This window comes from Artemia sp. Qi Xiang Cuo, chromosome 8 (assembly GCF_049724085.1).
Source record: "Artemia sp. Qi Xiang Cuo chromosome 8, ASM4972408v1, whole genome shotgun sequence".
In the NCBI taxonomy this organism is placed as follows: Eukaryota; Metazoa; Arthropoda; class Branchiopoda; order Anostraca; family Artemiidae; genus Artemia; species Artemia sp. Qi Xiang Cuo.
The window spans coordinates 59,637,109-59,662,032 of NC_142801.1; the positions used below are offsets into that span (position 1 = coordinate 59,637,109).

Consider the following 24,924-nt stretch of genomic DNA (forward strand, 5'->3'; position numbering starts at 1 on the left):
AGCTGTTTAGCAGACCTGAGAGCCTTGGTTAAGCAATTTCTGTAAGCTTTAAAAAAGGCTTGATTTGTTTCATCGGGATTTGATAGATATATTTTATACAGCCTGTTCTTTGATTGGATCGACCTTAGTAGTCCTCGTGTAACCCAAGGCTTTTTAGATCTGTTGTAATGTCTTAGACGGGTTGAAGACATCGGACAAGCCACATTAAGTGCTGTGGTAAATTCGTTGACAAAATACTGTGAAGCTTTATTTACATCCTCGCAGTCTAAGCACGGAGAGGGGTCAATTTTAAGCAGCAGTTCATTCAACCGCTGAACAGATGTAGCATCAAGCCTTCTAGTTGTTTTGATCAGAGTCGCCGTTTGTCGCCCAGTTTTTATCTCCATCAAAAGCATAAAGTGGTCTGACGTGTCATCGATAATAACATGACACGAATCAAATTCCATATTCAGAAAAATATTGTCGATTACCGTTGCTGTCGAGCTTACAACTCGAGTTGGAATACGACAAGCTGGGAGAAGCCCCAGCGAAAGACAAAGTGTCAGAAAATCAACAGCCGAAGGCGAATATTGTGTAGATGAAAGATCATGACCAGCATTACTTATATCAATATTAAAATCCCCAATGTACATAATCTTCTGACTTCGCTCAATTGCGATCGAAGAAAATGCTTCAAGATTACTTATGAAATGTTGCACCGAAGAGCTAGGCGGTCTGTAAAACAAACAACACAACAAATTTTAATTATCAAAATCATGCTCGAAAACAAAAAACTCAAACAACTTTTATTCATACATATAATCAAAATCAAAAACTACCCTGTAAGTAATATCATTATGAATAAAAAAACCAAGGCCTCCTCTCGATCTGTCATTCCTCGTATTAGAAATAAAATTGTAACCGTTAATATTCGCTAGGTGACTAGTTGACTCATTTAAGAAAGTCTCACATACAGCTAATACATCAACTCGGCAGCATGGAAGGAACGAAGATAAATGGTCCAAACTACTCATCAACCCACAACAGTTTAAACTCGCCAGCCTCACACTACCAGGAGAAACATGTCCGTTAATCTCATTAGGGAGTAAATATTTGTTAATAGGGAGGGATCTAATAGAAATATCATATTCATCATCCGAAAAATCACAATCTGCAGAAATTTTTAATAAATCTAATGGGTCTCTCTCAAAATCTCTCAACCTACTCGATGCCCCATCACCAGTAGAATTAATCATAATCATTTTGACTTACCAAACCGTCTGGTGGGAGTCTGTAGTGATGCGGCAATAAATCATCAACCAAACCTTGTTGTGTAAGAGTACGGCACTTTTTTTTAAATATCTGATATTCAACTGAAAAAAACCCACGAACCAAAACCACACCCTTTTTTCTTGGCCTTTGGAAAATATAAAAAAAGAATAGCGACGATGAAGCATAATCTGGCATGGCAGACTTAACAAGTCGAAGTCGCATTGAGCACTGAACACAATAAGAAAGAAAAAAACAACGAAAAGAAAAAAACCAACACTGACTAGTGGTCATTTTCCCAATCATGACACACACCAACAAAATGAACTTGTTTCATCGCTCGATCGCGGACGTATTTCATTAAACAAATAAAACAAATAATGGTCCGCGTATACACTACAAACAAACTAATTAATCTTTTCCCAGTCAGAAGAATCACTTTTTTTCACTTCTAGCCATAAGTTAATACCCTTATGACGCACTCTGGATGAAACGATAAGTTTCGACTCTTTCATTTCTTGTGCTTTCGAGAGTAGGGAGTTTCGAATCATGTTGAGAGCAGGGGGCAGGTCTGTAGAGATTATAATCCCACTACCTTTTAGCTTTTTAACATTGTTCACGATCGACTGGACATCACTCTCCGAGCTTAGTGAAATAAATACGGGGGACTCCTTGCGTCGGCTATTTTGCTTGCTGCGCCTATTTGTGATGTTTGCAGCCCGTGAAGAAATCAGATAGCACTTAGTCATAGATATGTCACTAGTTACACCCAGCTTTTCGCTAACTAATTTAATGACGATATCTTCAACTTTCTTGTTAGGCTCTTCTGCCGGTAAACCATGCACAATAAGGTTCAGACGGCGATCTTTCACGTCGATAAGTAGTAGCTGTTTTTCCAGAGCCTGGTACTTGTCGACATACTCGTCGATAGTTTTCTCAAAGTTATTAAGCCTCACATCTCGGTCGGCAGCCTCCGTTCTCAGCGACGCGATCTCAGAAGTAATTCCGTCAAGCTTATTATTTAATTCTGTCTGCGTAACAATAATAGAATCCAGTTTTCCGCTCAAAACTTTTCTGAACTCGTCGAACGATTTTTGCGTAGCATTAGCCGTGATAAATCTCGATTATAAATCCGCTTCGGGAGAATTGGGGATTAGCAGTTCATTCGAAATAGCATCAAAAGGGACTTACTGGCAAGGGGTGTGTGTGAATACCCCCCGCTAACCAAATATAGCACGATTAAATCAGCTCTTGACTCCTACAGGCAATGCATCAAACAGGTTTGGTCAATTAACTATGAATAATTCAAGTTCAAAAAAGTTGATTATGATAAGTCCGTGGGGAATCACAATTGAGTCTTACTGTATAATGAGATTATATCCAGACTTGATTCTGTTGACTATGATAAGTCCGTAGGGAATCACAATTGGGTCTTATTGTATAATGAGATTATATCCAGACTATATCCAACAGAGGTGTTTACAGTATGAACTCCCAAACAAGAGTTGGTCTCATTCTCTTGGATACAGGATATTAAAGTATATTTTCAAAATTTCTGTCTCCTCATTTGTTTTGAATAAAAAAAAAAAAAAAAAAAAAAAAAAAAAAAAAAAAAAAAATTGTTCAAATAGGTTTCAAATCTGTTCCTTGCTTTCAGTTGAAAACCTCTTTTTTATTTAATTTCTGACTGTTTTCCAAATCACACCCAGGCCTAACTGTGATATAATTTGAGGTACCTGTCCGTTATATCCCCTGGTCAATTACTTTTAAAATGTGTAAATCAATAATTGTACGTGTATTAGTAGGCCTACCATCCTACATTTAAATTTTTAAATTTGGATAAAATTAGAATATACTTAAAATATTAGCAATTAATAGTAATTTTGGTAAAAAGTCCTTGTTTAATATTACTACTAAAGAATTTTGGTTGGATGAAAAGGAATATTATTGTTTGTATGGATGGAAATTCTGCAAGATTTTTGATCTTCTGCATAACTAAAGCCATCACAACCTCCAAAATAGGATTTTCTTATCAGTAAATACATTACATACATTTGTTTAAATACATTGAAATATTTCATATAAATAGAAAAAGAAAATAACACCTTTTAAAATTGATGAAAACTAAGTTCCTTGCAGCATTTGCCACTCCAAAAAAATTTCCTGGTGGGGCTGATGATGACCTGCCTTGCCTTTTCTGCCTCTGTACTGGTAGAAATGGGAATGTAACATTTCAGCTGTATAGACAAACATTTTAATTAATTCCTACTCCCCCTTGCCTCTTTCAACATTTATCTGAAGGCTCGTGAAGAGTAAGCAGTTTGTCCATTGAAATGTACCTTTTCAGGAATCTACCCTATCCCTACCTAAACAAAGACTTACCCCCCCCCCTCATTATAGCTGATACGCAATTACATATCACCAAATGTAGGCTAATATCATTATAAATAAAGTGAATCAACTTGGTTGATTCCAGTACTGCCTCCGTGTGGCATTAGACTACTTCTTTTGCAGCAGGGAAGCCTAAAATATAGTTATGTATATTCTAAATCAATTGGCTTCTCAAAATTTTAAATTGATTGCAAAATTGTCTTCTTCAGGGTAAAGTCATAGTTTGCTGCCCTAGAATGGCAGAAAACAAAACTTTCCCCTGGCCCCATCTGTATGGTCACTGAAAAAAGAGCTTTAAATTTTCGTTTGAATGAGCTCCCTTCCAATTATCTTGGACCTTTTGTTTGATATGATTGTCCCTGGAAAAAAAACAACAACAAAAAACATGCATTGAAAATGTTTCTTCTGAAAAAAAAAATTGCTAAATTCCATATTTTGAAGATTGCAGCTTGAAACCTCTACAGTAGGGTTCTCTGAAAGGATGTTTCAATAAGAACACTTGCTTTTTGGGGATGTTTCCCCTTTTTTCAAATATCAGGCAAATTTTCTCAAATTTTGGTTTTGGTTGGGTAACAATAAACTGAAAGAATTTTGTATATTCAGAATCAGCATAAAAAGCCAATACTTCTGTTATAACAATTGTCATGAGGATTCCATTTTTAGTTTTTGTGAATATTGGCCCAAGTCACTTATTACTTCCTATTTTTTTATCACAGACTATTTGATAAGATTGTCTTGTGAAATTTTTTTAACCTGTTCATTTTATTTAGTTGGATAGGACTATAAAAAGAAAGAGGGTCAATTTGACAGCTGAATAGTAAGTTTAAATTTTGTTTTTCTTTTGCTATTCTATTTTTTTTTAAATGTCTGAATATATAACGTATTTAATTTCGAGTTGAGAATTCTCCCGTTATGAAAGAGGTATATTTTACATGGCCATTACAAAATCAAAACATGGTATCTGTGCAGGCAGGATGATTTTTGAGTATCTCTACTCCTTCTATAAACTATTCTAAGGTGTAGGAAATTGCATAAAGACAAATCTACATCTGTTATAATCTACAATAAATCTTTCTGTAATTTTGGTTTGAGTTTGATTCTCTTTTAAGATTAAATGCATAATAATTAGATATGTTATTGACTAGATAAATTGATCCTTTTACTACCAGAAATCCTTGTTGTTTAAAATTTACTGTATTTTGTTTCATTTTGCATGCAATTTAATTCCTCTTTTTATTTGAGAGTTTTATCACAAAATTATTTAAAAATAAACTTATTCCAACGGGAAAATATCCTGAAATATATTTCCTGTCACCCAACCACCACTGCTATTTTGCCATCTGCACCCCCCCCCAGGAAAATTTTCTGCCAGTGGCCTTACTGGACTTGATCCTCAAAACTGGTATTAGCCAAGCAACGTCTTTCTTTGACCTTAGATTACCCCTTAAGGGATTGTTTCTTTCACCATGGCTGGTGTTTTATACCTTCAGGGGGATTGCTCCATCTTACTTTTGTACTTCATAAAATACCCTGCCTTATTGTCAGACTCTGGCCAGAATTGTCTACTGCTGTCAGAGGCATCATGAGAAAATTGTCACCACTATCCTATGGTGAAAAATAAGCCAAATGATACCCAAAATGCCTTTTAGGTATTAGACACAGTTGGTATGTAGAAAAAAAAAAATGGGACCAGGGTTCAAAATTCTTGTCATCAGGACTCATAGAAAAAGAGGTTGTTTATCGTGACCAATCTTGGTTGGAAGTAAAAGTAAGTATCCCAACTCAATCTCTTGGGAGTCTGTACCCATTTTGATTGCATTGTTATGATGATGGGGTTCCTAAATTCTGACAAGATTATAACTCTGAATCAAACTAAAAAAATTATCTACCTGTATTGGTTATGTTCTAATATTGCTCTTTGTTTTTGGTAGAATAACACTTTTTTTGCTTTTTTTGTGCTCTTGGTCATCCTGTTGATTTCTTGAGAGCTAGAAATTTTCTAAGCTTAAATTTTTACTTTACTATATGCATAAGCTTGTTCTCGAATGAATTATTTTTTTAATTTGTGGTATTCTAATTCAATTCTGACCAAACTGGTGGCAAACTGCTGTTCTAATTTGTACTAAGAGCTGCAGGGATTTTGGTAGTATGGTAGCTTTACAACTGTTTTACACTCATGAGACCACCTTGACTTTGAATGAGGCCAGGCGTATTCGCCCTGGAAAATTATGTCCCCTCCCCCCTCCCACCCCCGTGGAAAATCCCCCTGTGGAAAGTCCCCACACTCCCCCCCAAAAAACTAAAAAATTCTCCCCATATGTAAAATCAAGCAGCCAAAGGGAAATTCAGACAAATAGAACGAGTGAAGAAAAGAAAAGATTCTGAAATATTTTACTGTATTTCTAAACAGATATACATGTAGAATATATGGTGTAGAATTAAACAGTTCATGTCAACAAACTGTAAGTAAGCAGCAACTATAGCCAATAGTAAAAAAACTCTACAGTTTTTTTTTTTATAACAATCTACATCAAAAGAATGGCTTTTTTGTACTGGTTTTATATATATAAAATTCATTAAGTTTAACGGTAGCCTGCACATCAAACACTGCAAGCCTGAGAAAACTTGCCTGATTTTAAAAAGAAAATGGGGAAAACATCCTCAAAGACAACTGATCATAATGAAAATCGAACCGTCAGATTTAGCATATTAGAGAACCCCATCATGGAGTTTTCAAGTTCTTATCTGCAAAAATGTAGAATTTTGCATTTTTCCCAAAAGAAAGGTCATGGACCCTTTTTCCCCATAAACGATTGTACTGAACTTGTGGTCCTGGAAGATCAGGAGAGGGCTCGTTCGGACAGAAATTAAAGGTTCTACAGCCTTTTCAAAACCAAAAAGATTGTGCCATGGTAAAGTGGCGTCTTCTGTCATTTTGTGGCACTAAACTACGATTTTCCCCAAAGAGGACCAAGTTGCTGTCTATTAAGAATTTTGAGACAGCGAATTGATTTAAAACTATGGAAATATTATATATTAAGCTTCGTAGTTGCAGAGGACGTTCGCGTTTACATTCCTGAGAAGGTCACATAGTCCATGCAAGTATAGGTACTTCAGATGGAAAAACCTTCTGTTGCAGGCCAACATCTAGTGGACATGTTCTCGATTGCAAGGGTTGAACTTTTATCATATACAATTGCTGTAGCCGGTCATGTATGGGGATGAGGGGTTACCCTTCCCCCAGATTTTTCAGCTAGTTGGATGAAAAATTTGCGCCAGTAAAATAGTGGTGCAAGCAAAATTTTTTATTGGCTCAGTTTTTCTTTTTATTTGGCCAAATGGACTGATAGAAGTATATGATTTACAATCAATGGAAGAAGACCAATTATTAAAGTAAATTCAATAGTAATATCACCTAAATCAATTGGTAAATATGACCATCCAGTTAGTAAAGTTCATTGCTCCCCTCCTCCAACATTTTGGCTAGTGTCATCTCCAGCCAGTACCTCACCAAGTCCGTGGGAAGTAATTACTCATTATATTTAGTCCAGTCTGCTATCTATGCATTTCCATGATAGGGCAACTCTTCTACTGCTGCCACTAATTGTATGTTTCAAATTATATTTTTGAACCTTTATTTCACTCTTCTATGATAAGTCTACTACAATTACTACTAACAACTCACTGCAGCACCAAGCCGCCTGAGGCCAACACAGCTACGCACGCTCCTCCTCCACCCCAATCTATTCGAAGCTTTCCTCTTTACACCGTCCCAGGAAGTTCCCACTTCCTTTAAATCTTTCTTTATGACATCCTCCCACCCCAACCACAGACAACCTGCTTTCCATTTAGCCCTAGACAGTTGGCCAAAAAGGACAATCTGTCATCCTTCATCTGCAGAATATGCCCTAGCCATCTCATCCTTTATCTCATTATAGTCCTAGAAAGCGGGATTGAACCACACTTTTCGTAGAGCCTACTTTTTGAAGTAGAGTCTTTCAGCCAGGTACCCAGAACAATCCATAGGCAATTTCTCTGGAAAACATCTAGCAAATCTTCATTGGCTTTTTGGAGCGCCCATGCTTCAGAGCCATATTTGACCACTGTCATCACTGTAGCTTCCAATATTTTAATCTTGGTTTGCAGACTTATCTCTCTATTCTTCCAACTTTTTTTGACTGTGGAAAAATACCCTGAGCCTTTGCTATTCTACTTGTTAACTTGGCCCCCCAAAAAGTAGAAAAAAAAAGAATTAAAATATATAAAACATAAAAATAAATTCTCTAAGATTTTCAATATGATACAGTCGGCATATTTTTTGGAATATAGATAAAATCTTCCAAAATTCCTTCTTTCATTATTTTTATTTGTCATACTTTCTCTTTTGCTGGTCTGCCTGCAGTTCTACCTTGTGGTATTTGTAGTAAATCTAATGACTTGTTGATGTTGTTATCAATTTAAAATAATATCAGATTATTAGAAGTTTTTTTAAGGAAATAAGTATAAGAATGACATGTTATCACCATGTAACTTATCCTTTATCCCTAAACAAACAGAGAAGTAAGGCAGAATTATGACACATAATTTTTGTGACCTTAAATTTTTTCTTTTTATCTCTGATTATTGTGAAAAATTTATAACTTTTTTCAGGAAATATGACTTCATTATTCTGCAAGCTTCATGATTGGCTATATTATGATTATCAATACAACTACATAGATGTACACCAATCCCTGGGGTGTGTTGTGTATTTGGGTTGTTTTGTGGGGATGGGAGGGGTGTTGTCCAAACTATGAAGAATAGCATTTTAACTAGACCCCGGCGCCGCGCCGATGAGGGAAGACCGGTGGCGGTGCCAAAAACAGTGCGCCGCGCCGCCGGCGCGATCAATGTTGACCTCAAACATTAATGTTCTCATCAGTCTTTCTCAAATCACAGCTTAAATTTACAACAGATTCGAGCCTATTCATGAGTTCAAAACTTTACAGGTCGCTGGCTGGAAACAGGTCTTCTTTGTTATTCATCGTTATATCACAAATCTGGTAGAAACGAAATGGCTGTGGTGTTTCAGAACCCTTGCATAATAGTTGAAGTATCTATTAGCTATGTATTCATCACATAAATAATTATCAAAATTAGTAGTGTTTTTTCATTGAGCATTACTGAATACAAAAATTCAAATAACGTATCACAAAATTTGTCAGTTATCTGGGTAAAAACTTTGAATATAAGTTTGAACTTAGAAGCTTAATTTTTTCATAATGACCTTTGCCTATAGGGCCTATCTGTTTTGTCACCTTTAAAACAGTTGAAATGGGCGACTTTGATATTGATTGTTTTTTTTTTTGCTCTTTTGGATTCCTAAAAAACCTTCTTTGCATTAAAAACTGGTTTTCAATAACAATTAAAAAAAAAAAATACTGTTTAAAGTTTTTTTTTGCTTCTTTTTAGAATATGTCATGTAGGCTAAGGCTGAACTGAAGCTTTTTTTTTATTGCTTTTGGCTACTCTTTTGGATATTATTTATCTTTTCTTTTGGGGATTCATTCCAAATTATAAACTCGTAAATACCTAATATCAGCTAAATTATAAACTGCATTTAAAAGGAGTAAATTTATCAAATTGAAAAATACATGATGAACACTTCACATGAAAACACTTTAATTACAAAGAAACAAAAAACATTTAATGGTTTATTCGTTATGAAGAAAAATGAAGTGCCAGCTATTTTCTTAGGTAAAAAAAGAAAAGCACATCCGTTTTAAATGTAATTAAATGAAATAATATGCAGACTGAAGTAGCTCCAAGAAGATGTTGAGATTTTTTTCCTAGTTTGTAACTTTTAATCCAAGCAAAATGTTAGGATACTTAGTATCAGTTTTTAAGCTTAAGCGTTGATTTCCAAATGCTCACAAAAATTACCAAATTTATGAAAGTCACAACAATAAGTCACCAGTAGTCAAAATACTCAAAGACTCCTTTTTGATTCCCACCCAGGCTCAAAGCTTCTGCTATGGTCATATCAATGGAAATCTCCAAAGAGTTTCTTTTTAAATAGCTTTCAGGCATAGTTAGAGGTATTTAGCCTTTTTTGCTTTTCTTCAAAGCTTTGAAAAAAGTGTTATAATATTCCAAATGTTACAATTGTTATATTTGTGCATATTTTTGGTAATCATTTGTGGGGTGATCGAATTTTTTAAACCACTGTAGATACGTAAGAAGGTTGCAACATGTAGCACCTCGAGGTCATAAGACTGTCAAAGAACCTCCTTGAACCTCCCAAATTGAAAGCCTTTATTATGACCTGGCCTTTTAATGTAACTTGGGCACTGGACCAAGGGCGCCATTGTCACTCGAGCGCAAGGTTAGGTGGAGATGTCGATTTCGCTTTCGTCACACCAATTCGTTTTAGTGTGAATCTGCCTGGTACTTATGAATAAATTTTTTCAAAGTAAACTCGTTTCAGCAATAAGAAAAAAAAACAGGTTGGACGCATGTGTCCCTTTTCCCTTTGGACGATAAAACTATACAAGTGGTGTATTAAGTATAACTCACGACAATCTTGTTAACTTTTGTCAACTATCACTTAAGTATAATAACTCCCTACGCCCCCCCCCTCTGGATACCATCTTTGCTTCAAATAAAAAAAAATTAACTTATTGGCATACCTGCTTTCAAACAAAAAGATTCGAGGTATTATCATTTAAATATGATCGCTCCCGACCCCCCCCCCCTCCCTCTGGATACCATCTTGATAGGATGCCGTGACTGCTTTGAATTAAAAAAAATTAATTTTTTGGTATCCCTCCTTTGAATAAAAAAATTTCGAGATATTATCATTTAAATGTAATACCCCCCCCCTCTGGATGCCACCTTGATAGGATAACGTCTCAGCTTTAAATTAATAAAAATTAATTTACTTAATAATAAACTAGGTCACTATATTGTTCCAACATACAAGCGGAAGAAAGTTAAACAGCATAGTTTTAATTGAAAAAAAAATTGATTTTACTATTAAAAGTTTAAAAATACAAAAAAAAAATATTCAAAAAAATTAATATATAAATAAAAAAATATTAAAAATGATTAATAGATTCGCCGTGGCATTCAATAGGGTCCAAAGAACCTAATTAAAAGGGAGCATTATTCCCCCAAATCCCTATTTAAAGAGGTATTACTATGGTATTTATTTTGATTCTAAGGGGTACAAAAAAAGTAAAGGGGTACAAAAACAACAACAAAAATGTCGAAATTATTCAGATATACCTCAAATTATTGGAAAACTGAGTCATAGAATCGCCGTGGCATTCAATAAAATCCAAAGAATCTAATTAAAAGGGAGCACACACAAAAGCCAAATTAGGCCAGTAGCCCATGAGAAATCGCAAAATACCCAAGACAATCAACAGGTCCCAATGGGGCCCCCCTCCTATAGGCAATAATTTACTATTTTTTTATTAATCATAATTTGGGGTAACTTCCGTTTCAATCTTTAATTACCCAACCTTGTACATAGATTAGTCTATAGCTAAATTTTGTCTCAATAGAAGGGTTATTTTTTTGTGGGGGGGGGGGGTAAATATTTTTCAGAAAGAAGATTATATTTTCTTTAATCTATCAGGCGTTCAACAAATGAAAAAAATAATTATCTTTTTGGTATCCCTGCTTTCAATATTAAAATCAGGTATTATCATTTAAAAATAATAGCCACCTATTCCCCCCCCCCTATAGGCAATACTTAAGATCATATTTTGGGATAACTTCCGTTTCAATCTTTAATTACCCAACCTTGTACATAGCTTAGTCTATAGCTAAATTTTGTCTCAATAGAAGGGTTATTTTTTGCTGGGGGGGGGGGTAAAAATAGAAGATTGTATTTTCTTTAATCTATCAGGCGTTCAACAAACAAGTATTAAACATTCAGAAAATCTTATCTAAAAACAGCAAAAGAAAAAAAAATCTGCAAACTTACAATTCAGCTGTAGAAACAGTCTGTCAGCTATCAATTTAAAAATTCAACTGAAGGCTGAAGCTGTATAGTAGTGAATGCGTTCTATAATTTCATTCAGCTTGGAAATAAAATTCTTGACTACGAATGATGTAAGAAATAGCAATTGGGAAACTGCATTCGAAATCATTAAAAACTCATTTCATAAAGACGATACTTTTTTTGTCAACATATGAAGAACTGTGTATATTGCAATATTTGCAATTGCATATTACATCTGTCTGGTTTTTATAGAAAGTAACAAAAGAAACGAAAATTAATGAACAAGAGAGTAGTGAAGAATTATGGTATGCAAAGTAATATTTGGCAGGGAAAGTCACTGTTGATAAATCGCTAGGGGTGACACCGTGATTGCGTGATTTTCAGGGATTCGGGGAACCAAATTTTTTTCGGCGTGACGCATAGATTTTCGGGGAAATACCTGAAAATTCGGGGATAGTGCTTGATTTCTAATCAGGAAAATCGAAATACTAAAGCACACAAGAAAGAAAAGCTCCGACTTTGCGGTTGGCGCAATAAAGAATTGCCGCAAAATTAATTTAAAGTCAGCCGAACGCCGCTGCCTCTGCCGGCGGTGGCTTGCCGGTGGTTTAGTGAAACTTCGGTGGCTGTCGACCGGGATTCTCGTTGGCGGCGTTTGGTCGATCTGCTGGCGCGGCGCCGGGGTCTAATTTTAACACTACTTTTTGTAGGGGAATAACCCTAGGGTGAGAGTATGGGAGAGTCTTGTATTGGACCAACCTTAGGGTGAGAATTCCTCCCTGGTTTGGATTGGGGAAGAGACTATGCCAACCTTACCTTAGTCTGCACTCTGGAGGAAAAATAAGGTCAATGGTGTATCACATTAAATTTTTGGTGGGTGTAGCATTATGTGGTGCCTTGCTCCTGTGCTTGTGTTAGTGCGCCAGCTTGCTTTTATGTGCTTATGCTTATTTGCCTTGATGCGCTTATGCTTGCTTCGCCTTGCTAATAGTGTTCTTTATTATAGGTGCCAGGGTTTTAAATGAAGATTTATCTACCAAACATTACAGTGGGCGTAGCGTCCTAGTTTATGAATGTTAAGAAATCAGACCACCTTGTCATAAGCACCTTGTCATAGTAAACAACGAAGTGGGGTCTATGTATTATTTATTTATTTTTCCTTTAATTTTTAACCAAGGCACTTTGTATGGATGCAGTTATCATAGGAACTTTGGAAGGGGCTTATTCGATTTGAAATTGAAAGTTCTTGGGCCCTCTTTAAGAGCCAGAAGTGATTGGGTTACTACTAGTAGTACTGCTACTGCTGCTGTAATTGCAACTATGACAGTAAATACTATTACAACTAAATCTAAATAGTTTAATGGCATACTGCTTGTCGAAATGGTATGTTGTATCCAGGTTGTCGAAAGGTCTTATCTGTAGCATCTCACAAATGCCTAATGTTCTTGAACTGTAAATTTCATTGAATATTGAGGGGATGTTGCATTAAATCGAAAGGCTCCTGTTGCATCCAAGTTGTCAAAAGGGCGTACCTGAGCGTATCTATATTGATCCTCAGGATTGGCTATGGGTATTAAGTTGAAACTTCCATGTAATACTAATGGGGGTTTTAAATAAAATCAAAAGACACTATATCAATCATTCTGTACAAACGGCAAATCTTTAATATTTCAAGAGTAGTTAGGGAAGGATATCAAGTTGAAACATTCAGAGATCTTTGAGGAGGATGTTGAACTTGAGGACACTGTGTGCATCCCAGTTGTTACTGGGCGTAGTTACAATTATTAAATTGAAAATTTCGGGAAATGTCGAATATGATGTTGAACTAAATCAAAAGACACCATATTGCATTCTGGTTGTCAAAATGGTGTGTCTGCAATATCTCAGGAATAGGTAAAGGTATTAAGTTGAAACTTTCAGAGAATGTTGAAGTGGGACGTTGAGCTTAATCAAAATACAACTATTTGGATTCTGGTATAGGTAAAGGCATTAAGTTGAAAGTTTCAGAGTTAAGGGGGATATTGAACATAATGAAAATATAACTATATACATCCCAGTTGCCAAAAGTGCGAAAGTAAAATATCTGAGGATTGGCATGATAAGGGTATTTAGTTGAAACTTTCAGGATATTTTGAACTAATCCAAAATACACCCAGTTTGTAAAAAGGTTATGTACAATATCTCAGGAACAGTTCAGAGCATTGCGTAGAATTTTTCAGTGAATGTTGAGGAGGATGTTGAGCTCAATCAAAAGATATTGATGTGTCTATATCGGTTGTCAGAAGGGCGTATCTCCAATATCCTAGGAATAATGAAAGGTAGGCCTACTTGGTCAAAACTTTTAGGGAATGTTGAGGGGTATTTTGCAATAAATTAAAAGACACTAATTCGGTGTAATAAATTAGAATCAGGTATTTCAATATTACTTGGAGATGGGAAAAATGGAAGAAATGTTCATTATGTTGACCAATAAAAAACCTTTGGCAATTAAAAACGAACAGAAATTAATTAAAGACTTTCCAAAAAAGAAGTTTTCGAAAGGAAAGTAAAGAGCCATATTAAACCTAAAACCACGAGAAATAAATTTCAATAGTAATTTAAACTCAAAACAACCAGAAATTGCTATGAAAGAATAAATGAAGCTTGAAACGAACAGAAATAAATAAACAATCATAGCAAACAGACAGATAACAAGTACTAATAAATGAATAAATAAATCATAAAAACGAGTAAAAATTAAATTGAATATTCAGGTCAAACTTAAAACGAACAAAAATCCCTACAAACAGGAGTTAGGCTACTGCCCTCTTTCTCCTCCCTTAACCATAAAAGTCTAAAGCCTGTAGTATCGTTTGCGCTTTACTGAAAACAGATTATATTACAAATTTTCTTTTATATGTACAGCACTGAAAAATCAAAATTGCAGTGAAATAAAATCTTGAATTTCTGAGTTTTTCAGCAATTTATATAATCATATATAAAAAAAAAATCAGTTTATTTGTTCTTTCCCGGGACTGTTCAAGACACATAGTTTTCAATAAAACTAGCATAACATATATAACTAGTATAGTGAGGGGATATTGTATTCAAATATCTCCCCTTCTCCAATGGTTTCCTGTGTATGTGCTCACCCATCTGTATTGCGGTATGATACACCATATTTGAGCTGGAATCATAAAAGAATTTCTAATATGTATGACTGGAGGCATGACTAATACAGATCAATATGCCTCTCCAACAAATCAACTTCCTTCCTCCACTTACTTTTTAGCAGATATATAGGCCTAATGCGTCTTATTGAACCAGAATATTACAAAAGTAAAATTATATGATTGGGGGACGAAAGTGGACCTATGTTTCCTCCGAAAATGCTCTCTCCTATTTTCAACTTTTGGGTTGGTAGGTAGGCATGACACGCCTTGTTTGAACCGGAATCATGTAAGGATTTTCAATCTGAATGATTAGAAGCATAAGTGGGCCTATGAAATCTTGAACACCCCTCCCCCAAATTACATACTTCAAAAAACTAAGAATGTGAAGCCATGCTGGGTTTTGTATGAAAAGTCTCATTTCAAAATTTCATCTTGCTTCAAATTGATTGTATAAAAGTATTTGTATGTATGAAGGCTAAAAAATTAATTCCAAGATTTGGCAAAGACTAAATTGATTAAAATAAAAATATCAGTTTTCTCGGTGCTCATGCCATATAACTCCTTAGCAAATCCTGATAATCAGGATAAAAAGGTAAATAATACAGCATTAGACTTTTCAGTCTCTACTGGAGGTGTTGATATACGTTTCATGGCTCTTCAGCCAGGAAGTCCAATGGGGGGGGGGCAGGGGGGTCAGCGATACTGTGCTCTTGCACACCCCTCTTGTTTACCTTCCTTAGAGTTTCTGCAGGCACCCCTGTATAGCTGGGTTGCCTCTAGCTGAGCTTATAGAGTCATGCCTCTGACCACTGATCTAAACCAAATACCCAGTGACACCAGGACTCGAAACCCTGTCGCCATGGGAAAAGGGTGATGTGGTCTTTTTGGTTGTATGGAAGGGTAAGGTCGCTTACAGGCTCTGCAATAGTTATATATATGTCATGACTTATTATTTCGTTTTAATTTAAAAGATTTCAGTTTTTCTCTGTAGCAGGAAAGAAGAAAAATCCTTTTAGTGTATTTAGGGATAAAAGCGGGTTTACCGATTGGTTTTTCAAAGTTTTATTTTATTCTGTTTTATATGGTATTAATTGTTGGTGTTTTGCAGTAAATCACCATGCTTTGACTGTAAGAAGAAATAGAACAACACAGGCAATGGGGAAATTATTTTCAAAACTGTTTGGCAGTAAAGAGATGCGAATCTTGATGCTTGGCCTGGATGCAGCTGGAAAAACAACCATCCTTTACAAACTCAAACTTGGACAGCCTGTCACCACTATTCCAACCGTAGGATTCAATGTTGAAACTGTAACTTACAAAAATGTCAAATTCAATGTCTGGGTAAGTTATACCTGATCTTAAGTATATGTTAAGGAGCACTTGAGAAACTAAGAACTGAGGAGTTATTCACTGGTTCATTTACTTATATATCAGTTATAATGTAGCATCAAATGTAATACCACTACTACTACTAACAACATACGCCGGGCCACCTGAGACCAACACAGCTACGCACGGTCCTCCTCCATCTCAATGTATCCAAAGCCTCCCTCTTTACACCTCCCAAGAAGTTCCCATTTCCCTTAAATCTTTGCTTATGGACATCCTCCAACCCCATTCAGGCACGACCTGCTTTTCGTTTGGCCCTAGACGGTTGCCTGGATATTGGGACAATATTGGGCAATCTGTCATCCTTCATCCGTAGAAAGTGTCGTAGCAGTCTCGACCTTTTTTTTTTTAGCCCTAGAAAGCAGGATTAACCCACATTTATGGTACAGTTTATTGCTTGAGATACGGTTAGTCAGTCGGGTACCCAAAAAAGTCCGTTGGCAATTTTCCTGGAAAACATATGACAAACCCTCCCCTGTTTCTTGGAGGGCCCACGCTTCAGAACCACACCTTATCACTGTCATCACTGTAGCTTCCAATTTTCTTATTTTGATATGCAGACTTATCCTCCTATTCTTCCAAACTTTCTTCAACTGTGAACAAACACCCTGGGCCTTGGCTATTCTACTTTTAGCATCTTTACTGCTCCCACTGTCTTTACTAAGAATGTTATGTTGTTAAGTGTAATAACAACATTAATATGTCGTTGTGTTTTATATATATTTCAAATATAACAATAGCCAACGTAATAATAAAATGTCAAATATAATGTCAAAGTGTAATTATGTATAGAAATATGAAATTATAAAACATCCAATTCAATGTCTGGGTAAGCTATATCTGAAGTTAAGTACAGTATACCTGAAGCTGTGCCTGGAGCAACCAAAAATCGAGGGGTTACTCAATGCTCCATACACATATGTAACAAATATAATAAAATCTTGCTATTTTCCACAACTAGAACCTAATTATTTGAATCAGGTATAAACTCTACTTCAAATTTCCTCTGAGAGTGAAGATGGTAAATAGCTGAAGGCGCTTGCATGTGAGGAAAACGGGCTAATTTTTAAATCATATTTGGTATCACACTCATATAGACACTCAGAGGCCTTGTGTTCTTTGTTATGTTTCTCACTAATTATGGAATTCACTAATTATTCTGTTATCATTTATCACACTTTTTTGTTTAATAATCGGTCTATTTAATAGAGGAAAGTATTTTAGATGTTTGAATAGAAATATAACAAATTTTTCACTTTCTTTTTTTATTTTATTTTTTAGATAAATTTTGATTGTAAAGAATTTACAGGCCTGTATAAACTTCTAAAAAGACTCAAAAGTAGGCAGATTATTCAAATTAATTACAAGATACATGTAAAAATGAATCTATACGTACTGTGTAAATCTTTGCGTTTAAAATTATCAACTATAACACTATATCAAATTTTAATTTATTTTACAGATTGTAATTCTAAGTTTTGGGAAATGCATAGCTTTACTGATGAGAGAAAGGTTTAGATGGTTAGGGAACGTTTTGTGGATGAAGGATGACAGATTGTCATAGATTATCCTTTGGACAACCGTTTAGAACCAAACGACTAACAGGTCATCCCTGGTTGGGGTGGGAGGATCCCGTAAGGAAAGATTTAAGGGAAATGGGAACTTCCTGGGAGGGTGTAAAGAAGGAGGCTTTGAATAGATAGGGATAGAGGAGGAGCATGCGTAGCTGCGTTGACCGCAGGTGGCTTGGTGCTCCTGTGAGTTTTTAGGAGCCTAGTAGTTATTCCAAATTTCTGGACTTGCAAATTTCTTGGTATATATTATTCCGTGTAAAAATCTTACATTCCTTGCCATGGCTGAATTCTCCTATTTGTCTCCCCTGCAGCTTTTTAATTGCTTTTACTACTCTTGAAACCATCTTTTGATCCGTGTAATTACATAAGGAAGTAACAGCTATCAGTATTAGGAGGTAAGGAGGTAAAGTAACAACTATCAGCCCGTCCTTTTTCTGGCTCCAGTAATTGCAGAGGTATGAGAAAGGGTACTTCTTTTCTGATTAAAAGTATGTACTTTTTTACAATGAGAAACACACTTCAATTTGCTTATGGATACACAATGGAAAAGAGAATAAAAACAAAAAAATTCATAGGAGACCTATCAAATCAAAGAAACTGGATTTTAATAAACAGAAAATAATAGGAAAGGATTTCTACATTATAATGTATGCATTATATACAAATTCACACTAATCCAAGACACTTTTGATGATTCCTTACATTTTTATGCTAATCTCCGTTTAATTACGTGCATGCACAATTAAATTGTATATAAACCACTGCATTAATGATATGTAAATAACTTTAAATACTAAATATATATAAATCAGTGCCCTGGAAGTGGGACTAATCGGTGGCCAGCTACTTTTTGTTATGTTTTCAGTAAACGGAGAGACAGCTAGCACATGGCACTCGTGTATTTTTGAACTATTGGTGTTTTTCTAGACATAGACGTAGTAAATATTTTGAACAACGGAAAAACAACAAACAGATTTTTGGTGTGTCTGATTTTGTGTAGATTTTCCAGAATGGGGCAATATGTAAGATGTGAGGGCAGTTGCGTAAATTCGTGGAAATTTAGAAGGGGGAGGGGGCAAAAATGTATCTTTCAGAATCGAAAGAACGTATTCTTGTTGTTTTTCCAACTTGTTCATTGACAATACCAAAAAAGCTATGTTTCAATGAAAGTACCAAGAAAAGATATTCTCAAAACCTAGGGAAGGGGGGCATCCTCCTAGCCCCTTCGCATTGAATCTACTGTATAAGGAGGGAGGGGGCTTCAAAATTATAAAAGCTAGCTAGTTGATGATTATTAAAATGGAAGTTTGAAAATGGTGGCACAAGGCACCAAAATTTGAGAGTTCAAATGCTGAACGAGAAGCGACCCTGTTTTTCCGACGGAGTGCCTGATTATGGACAATATGAATAAAAATTTCTTTAAACTGTAAATAATTTTAATATTTAAAGTTCCCTTTTCATGGATTATGGACAATATGAATAAAAATTTACTTTAAATATAAAATTTTCAATATATAAAGTTCTCTTTTTGATGTATATCACGCATCCCCAAGGACGTATGTTTCACGTTTGGGAACCAATGATCTACAGCCGTGATTCCCAACGTGGGGCGCAGGCCCCACTGGTGAGACATGACAATACTTTGGTGGGTCATGGGTGGAACGTACACCTTTCGGCTGACTATACTTTAGACTTGACTTACTTGACTTAAAGCTCCTGCTGGTGGTCCATTTTAGAGAGAGATGTGACTCTTCACCTCCATTCTGAACGATCCTGAGTAAACGTGACTGCTTCCTTTGAGATCAGTATCGATCATGGAGAGGTACTGGGTAAGGCTGTCCCTCTTTCTGAACCGGGGTCTTCCAAGGGGGCGCTTAGAGCCATGTTCAGGGGGATCAAAATTGAAAAGTTTGCTGGCGGGTGCTTCTGCTGGCATGCGAATTAAGTGGCCGAACCACCGCAAGGTTCTTATGACGAGCTGACGAGAGTTCGGGGTCTGATCCGTTAGTGTCAGCAGTCGGTTGTTTGAGACGAAGTCGCACTTCATCCTTTAGAGCCTTGATTTAAAAAAAAAATCGTGTGAATGACGTCACATTCATATGCATTTCAAGGGCAAAAAAGATATATGATAGTACTGCATTGATGGTATACATTGTATAAAAGATTTTGTATTCAGACAATGTTTTTCATTAATATAAAATATGCGTAGAGGACAGCCCGAAAAAAATGATAGCGGTACCAAACTAATGGCATTTTTAAGCTTCCTTCAGGTGAATACACGCAAAATTTTGAATAACAAAATTCAAAGAGCACGAGGGGGGCATCAGGATTTTTGAAATGTATGCTTGGGGTATGGCCTTAAATCGGTTGGGAACCACTGATCTAGAGCATGAGAGGTGTACTGAATACAAATTAGCAACTAAAGCTATCATCACCAAATATCCATCAGCACCATTATAGACCTGACAAAGAGAAGTAATAAAAACCAGGCATTGCTGTCGAGCAAAATTATCAAGTCCGATATGAAGAATTTGGATAACTAATGGTTTGGCTGATGGAAATGCGATCCATCTGGAGACATGGATGACTCTCGTAAGGAGCCATGTTACAATTCTTTTTTTTAGCTAGGCTCGAGGCCTCTTCTCGTCGTTAGCCCTCTTTAGATATTTTCATTGAACATATCTTTAAAAAATGCCCTCCACCTCCAAATTTAGAAAAGCTAGAAAAGCCGATTTTTTGCCTCTCACTAATTTCTGTTAATTCACGTAATTGAGTCAAACAGGAGTAATTAAGATGCAATCAGTTATCTGGCACATGTAGGAGTAATAACAACAGGTATTGTCGCAAGGTTTATTTTGTTTCAGAATTTATTTATTTTATTTTTGTTCTTCTCTATTGTATATTTAACATCTCAATGGTGTTTCAGCGCCCCAACTGCAGCGCGAGAAAAAAAAAGAAAAAAAGGAGGCACATCACTCCTTCACGTGCAAAAATCTGCTCAGGATTGGGACTGTATTTCTCCTATAAGGAACTTTTGGCTATGGTGAATGTATCGGCACAGTTTTCATTTCGATCCGACATGATTTTTGCGAAATTTCTGGCTAATTTTTAGAATTTCCATTATTTTTTTTTGCAAAGAATTTATCAGTAAGATCAATTAGAATTATAGTATCTTCTGTATTGGAGCTTGAATAAAAAGGAATAAAAACTATTGGAACTTTTCCTCTGAAAGAGCTTCAAATGGCGATTGTTTTTCACTCCCCAGTTATTGTTTTGTTTTCTTTCAAAGCGCGTTTTAAATTTTTGGTTACAAGAGGTTCTTTCAGGGAGCTGCAAATAAATGAAAAAAAATCTCAGTGAGATTTTTTTCATCCATCCCATCACCAAACCAGGGAATCTACCTAAAAGTGTCACCTAAAACCCCCTTTGAGAATAAAAATTGCTCTTATAAGAGTAGCAACTTTTAAAGTAATAAAATCTGTTTTTCTCTTTAAACATCAATCGCGACGGTTCATTGCTAATAGCCATTCAAGATACCAAGTCAGCAGAGAAAATCATGAATTTGAAATCTGTACTTGACTCTTCTATAAAATCTGTATATTCGACTCCAACTCACAATCCAACTAAAATAGTTGTACATAACATTCCTCTAAGAATTCCAAATCAAGAGCTAAAAGAACAGCTCTCTTATAGATCCGGCAACCCAATCTTGGTTGTGGATGTTCTTCAACTGGCAAACTAGATGCAAATGGTCAAAATTGAGACAAGTCTTTCCTATTCATACTTAAAGAAACAATAAATACTTCTGCGCAGATATTCCTCTTTGGTCAATTGAAGGCACATAAAATCTACACACTTAAATTACCAATGCCAAAAATTCCGAAAACCTGGACACTCATCCAACACATGAAATGTAATCCTACAAACATGCAGTAAGAATATTATCCCACAGAAGTGCTAAACTGTGTGAAAGATCAGTCAACTTGCATAAACTGCAAAGGCCCTCGTGAATCTACCAACAAAACGTTATGCCCTGTCTACAAAATACGAGCACTAACTCCCCAAATAGCAGCTGAAAAAGCCATACCCTACCCATTTGCTGCTCTAGAACCAAAACCAGCAAAAACAATCCAAACAAAATGTTTTACCGAGCAAACAAGCACTGGCACACAAAGAACACCCAGGGCAAGCTTCCCCAAAGCAACAAGGACCCTCTCCAGAAACCCTCTATCAAACCAACCCATCTTAGCTAGTCGGAGAGAACGCCCAGTAGTGGACCAACCGTCTTCCTTCCCAAATCAAAGTGCATTTTCATGGCTACCACACCCAAATAGAACTAAAACAGAAGCTTTGGTGCAATTGGACACAGTGGCTGAATAATACCAACACTTATAAATGAGCTAATACAACATCAATGGCCAAACAGCAGATGCTTCTGATTTCTTCAGCTATATAAGTAATTCTAAGACGCAGACAGATTCAATAATATGGAGAGATTTTAATTTCCATAGTCTGCTTTGAGGTAGTCAACCAGCAAATAAAGTAGGTAAATTTATCAAAAGTTTCAAATTAGATAGTAATGAGTTGTCCTGGGCTGCCTCTTATTCTCTCTATTCCTCTGGGACATAGAACTCCCCTATACTAACATGCAATATGCTGATGACCTTGTGTTATGGGCAACTAACAACGCTTTCGCAATTGCACAATCGAGGTTACAAAATTCACTCTTCCAGTTTGATAAATTTCCCAAAAATCTTTTTTACCCATCGCACCTACTAAGTCTACATTCATTCAATTCCACCATAACCATAACACGGTACATGCAAAGGTAACACTAAATGGCACCATAATTCCTGAGGATAATCACAAAAATTACTTTGGACTTATGACTTGACTTAAAGCTCTTGCTTGACAACGTCGCCAGCATAAAAAGAAGCAGAGGTCACCGACGTTAGTTGTTTCCAGAGCGTTCTGTCCTGGGCGAGGGCTAGAGTTTCTTTAGGCTCGATATTCCTGGTAGTAAGTCGACCGCGGATTAAGTTCGCCCATATTGTAAAGTCGGGAATGAGTCAGGCGGGTGTTTAAGCGGGCAGGCAAAGTAGATGGCTGCACCAATGCAGAGAGGGAGACTCGAGCAGCTTGGACAGTGTTGGTAATTTAAAGGATTGGAGGATCTCCATGTTCTGTACCCTGCTAAACCATCTAACACGTTCGATTTTTCCAATATGTTTCGTCTGGACAGCATCTACCTTCATCATCTGCGTCTGAGTCACGGGCCAAGTCCCGACGAGTGCAGCATAACGCTTGCAACCGTGGTTGAGTAAATTCGTGCATTTGTGGGGCGACTGATTTTGAGTTTGTGAAATGTTTTTCTCAGAAGACGGCACTCGCCTTTATTGCCGTTGCTGATATTTCTGCATCTAGATTTCCGTTTGAGCAGACAATTGAACCGAGGTAGGTGAACTGCTTGATTATCTCAACATTCTGGCCACACACTTCCCTAGATGTCAGGGGGCTGAATGATGCCTTGTCCAAAGGCATAAGACTAGTTTACTTTTAAACCAAGTTTTCCTGCAGGAGACGCTAGCGTTTCCAGTGCAGTTTTGAGCTCATTGAGACTTTTGCGTACTAGTGCCACATTGTCAGCAAAGTCGACATCCGATCGAACTCTTCCAGCAAAATGATGCCAAGTGGCTGCGCCAGTAGTGTTTTGCTTAGAACAAGTGTTTGGTCTTATACATAACCAAGAAACTAATTTTCACCTTCTCATTAAAGCCACAATAAACAAAATACATAGAAAAATTTGAATAATAAAATACTATTATCTAAACCTTAGGATTCTAATGAGAAAACATTGCTCCAGTATTATAACTTTTATATAAGACCCCAAATTGATTATGGGCTGATTCTATATGGTGCTTTGGCAAAAACCCATCCGTGGAAAGTTTAAACCATACAAAATGACGTAATCCGTTTTATATTTGGTCTCAGGAAACCCAAAATTAATAGTTTTCTGCATAAAGAGAGTGGATTATTAAAAACACAGTATAAATATATTTACGAACAGTAGCGAAAAGTCCTATACTCTCCATTAAAGATTTTTGAAACAAATCAATCTAAAGCTGTTCTCATGACCCTGCCTCTTTGCGCACGCGAAATGACAAACGTTTAGTGCATTATATATACTACAATCTGACTGAATGCCAAGGAACAACTGAAACGTACTGGCAACATCTCAGAGTTCTCAGTCAGCGCGCTATGATGTGTATCATTTTTGAACAAACTTTTCGCTACTTTTCGTATATATATTTATGCTGTGATCAACAATAAATGAAAGAAGGGAGCTCTTTCTAATTAATTATTTCTCAAAATTGAAGCTAATTGCTTACATACTTTGCATAATTGGCTAAGAAATTAGCACATATTTAGAGGCTTTGCAAATGGATTTGCAAATGTTTAAAAGAATGTCCCAGTGCCAGCCAGGTCTATTGCTCCCACATTCTCCCAAATCTTTCCATGGACTTATACCCTCCTCCTAATTTGTATAAATTTCTTATAATGGACAAAAGAACTCATCCCCATCCAATACGTTTAGAAAAATTGCTGAACTTAATAAAATTATATATAAAGAGTATTTACCAGTCTTTGTTGATGAAACCAAAATGAATGAAAAGGTGTCATCTGGAGCTTATCTCACGTCCCTTAACACTGCATTGGGTGAGAAACTATTTAATAATCTTTCTGTCATGTCAGCTGAATTAAATGCCTTTATTATGGCTTTGGAATATGTTAAGAATTATTACCAATCCAGTTTTAATGTGCAAAATATTATAATTTAATCTGATTCCATACAAGCCTGGAAATCCTGGACATGGCCTCTCACCAGAAGATGGACATAGATACTTTCTATTGTCTGACAATCACATATGGACTTGCTTCAAACAGCTTAAGGTGTTTCTAAGCATTTGGTTACTGTAGGCTAGAGTTCGTTGTGTACTAGGCTATGGCAGATGGCGCAAAAACGACTACCTCTTAAAATTGGGGGGCTTTTCAGAAGACATTTTCCGAACAATGTCCTAATCTCATGATATTATAATATATATTTAAAATTTTATTTCGTACATTTAAGTAAATTTAGTAATTTTCATTTAGTAAAATAGTATAATCAGTGAAATTTTAT

At 36.1% G+C, this 24,924-nt stretch overlaps 1 protein-coding gene across 1 annotated transcript in view; it reads left to right on the forward strand.

Moving 5' to 3' along the window:
- Window positions 1-24,924, forward strand: part of Arf6 (ADP-ribosylation factor 6) — a 50,068-nt gene that overhangs the window by 11,576 nt on the left and 13,568 nt on the right. Inside the window, exon 2 of the mRNA XM_089093638.1 lies at window positions 15,890-16,122. Within this exon, the coding sequence (XP_088949764.1) occupies window positions 15,937-16,122 (186 nt within the window). The 5' untranslated portion in view covers window positions 15,890-15,936. The remainder of the gene's footprint in view (window positions 1-15,889; window positions 16,123-24,924) is intronic.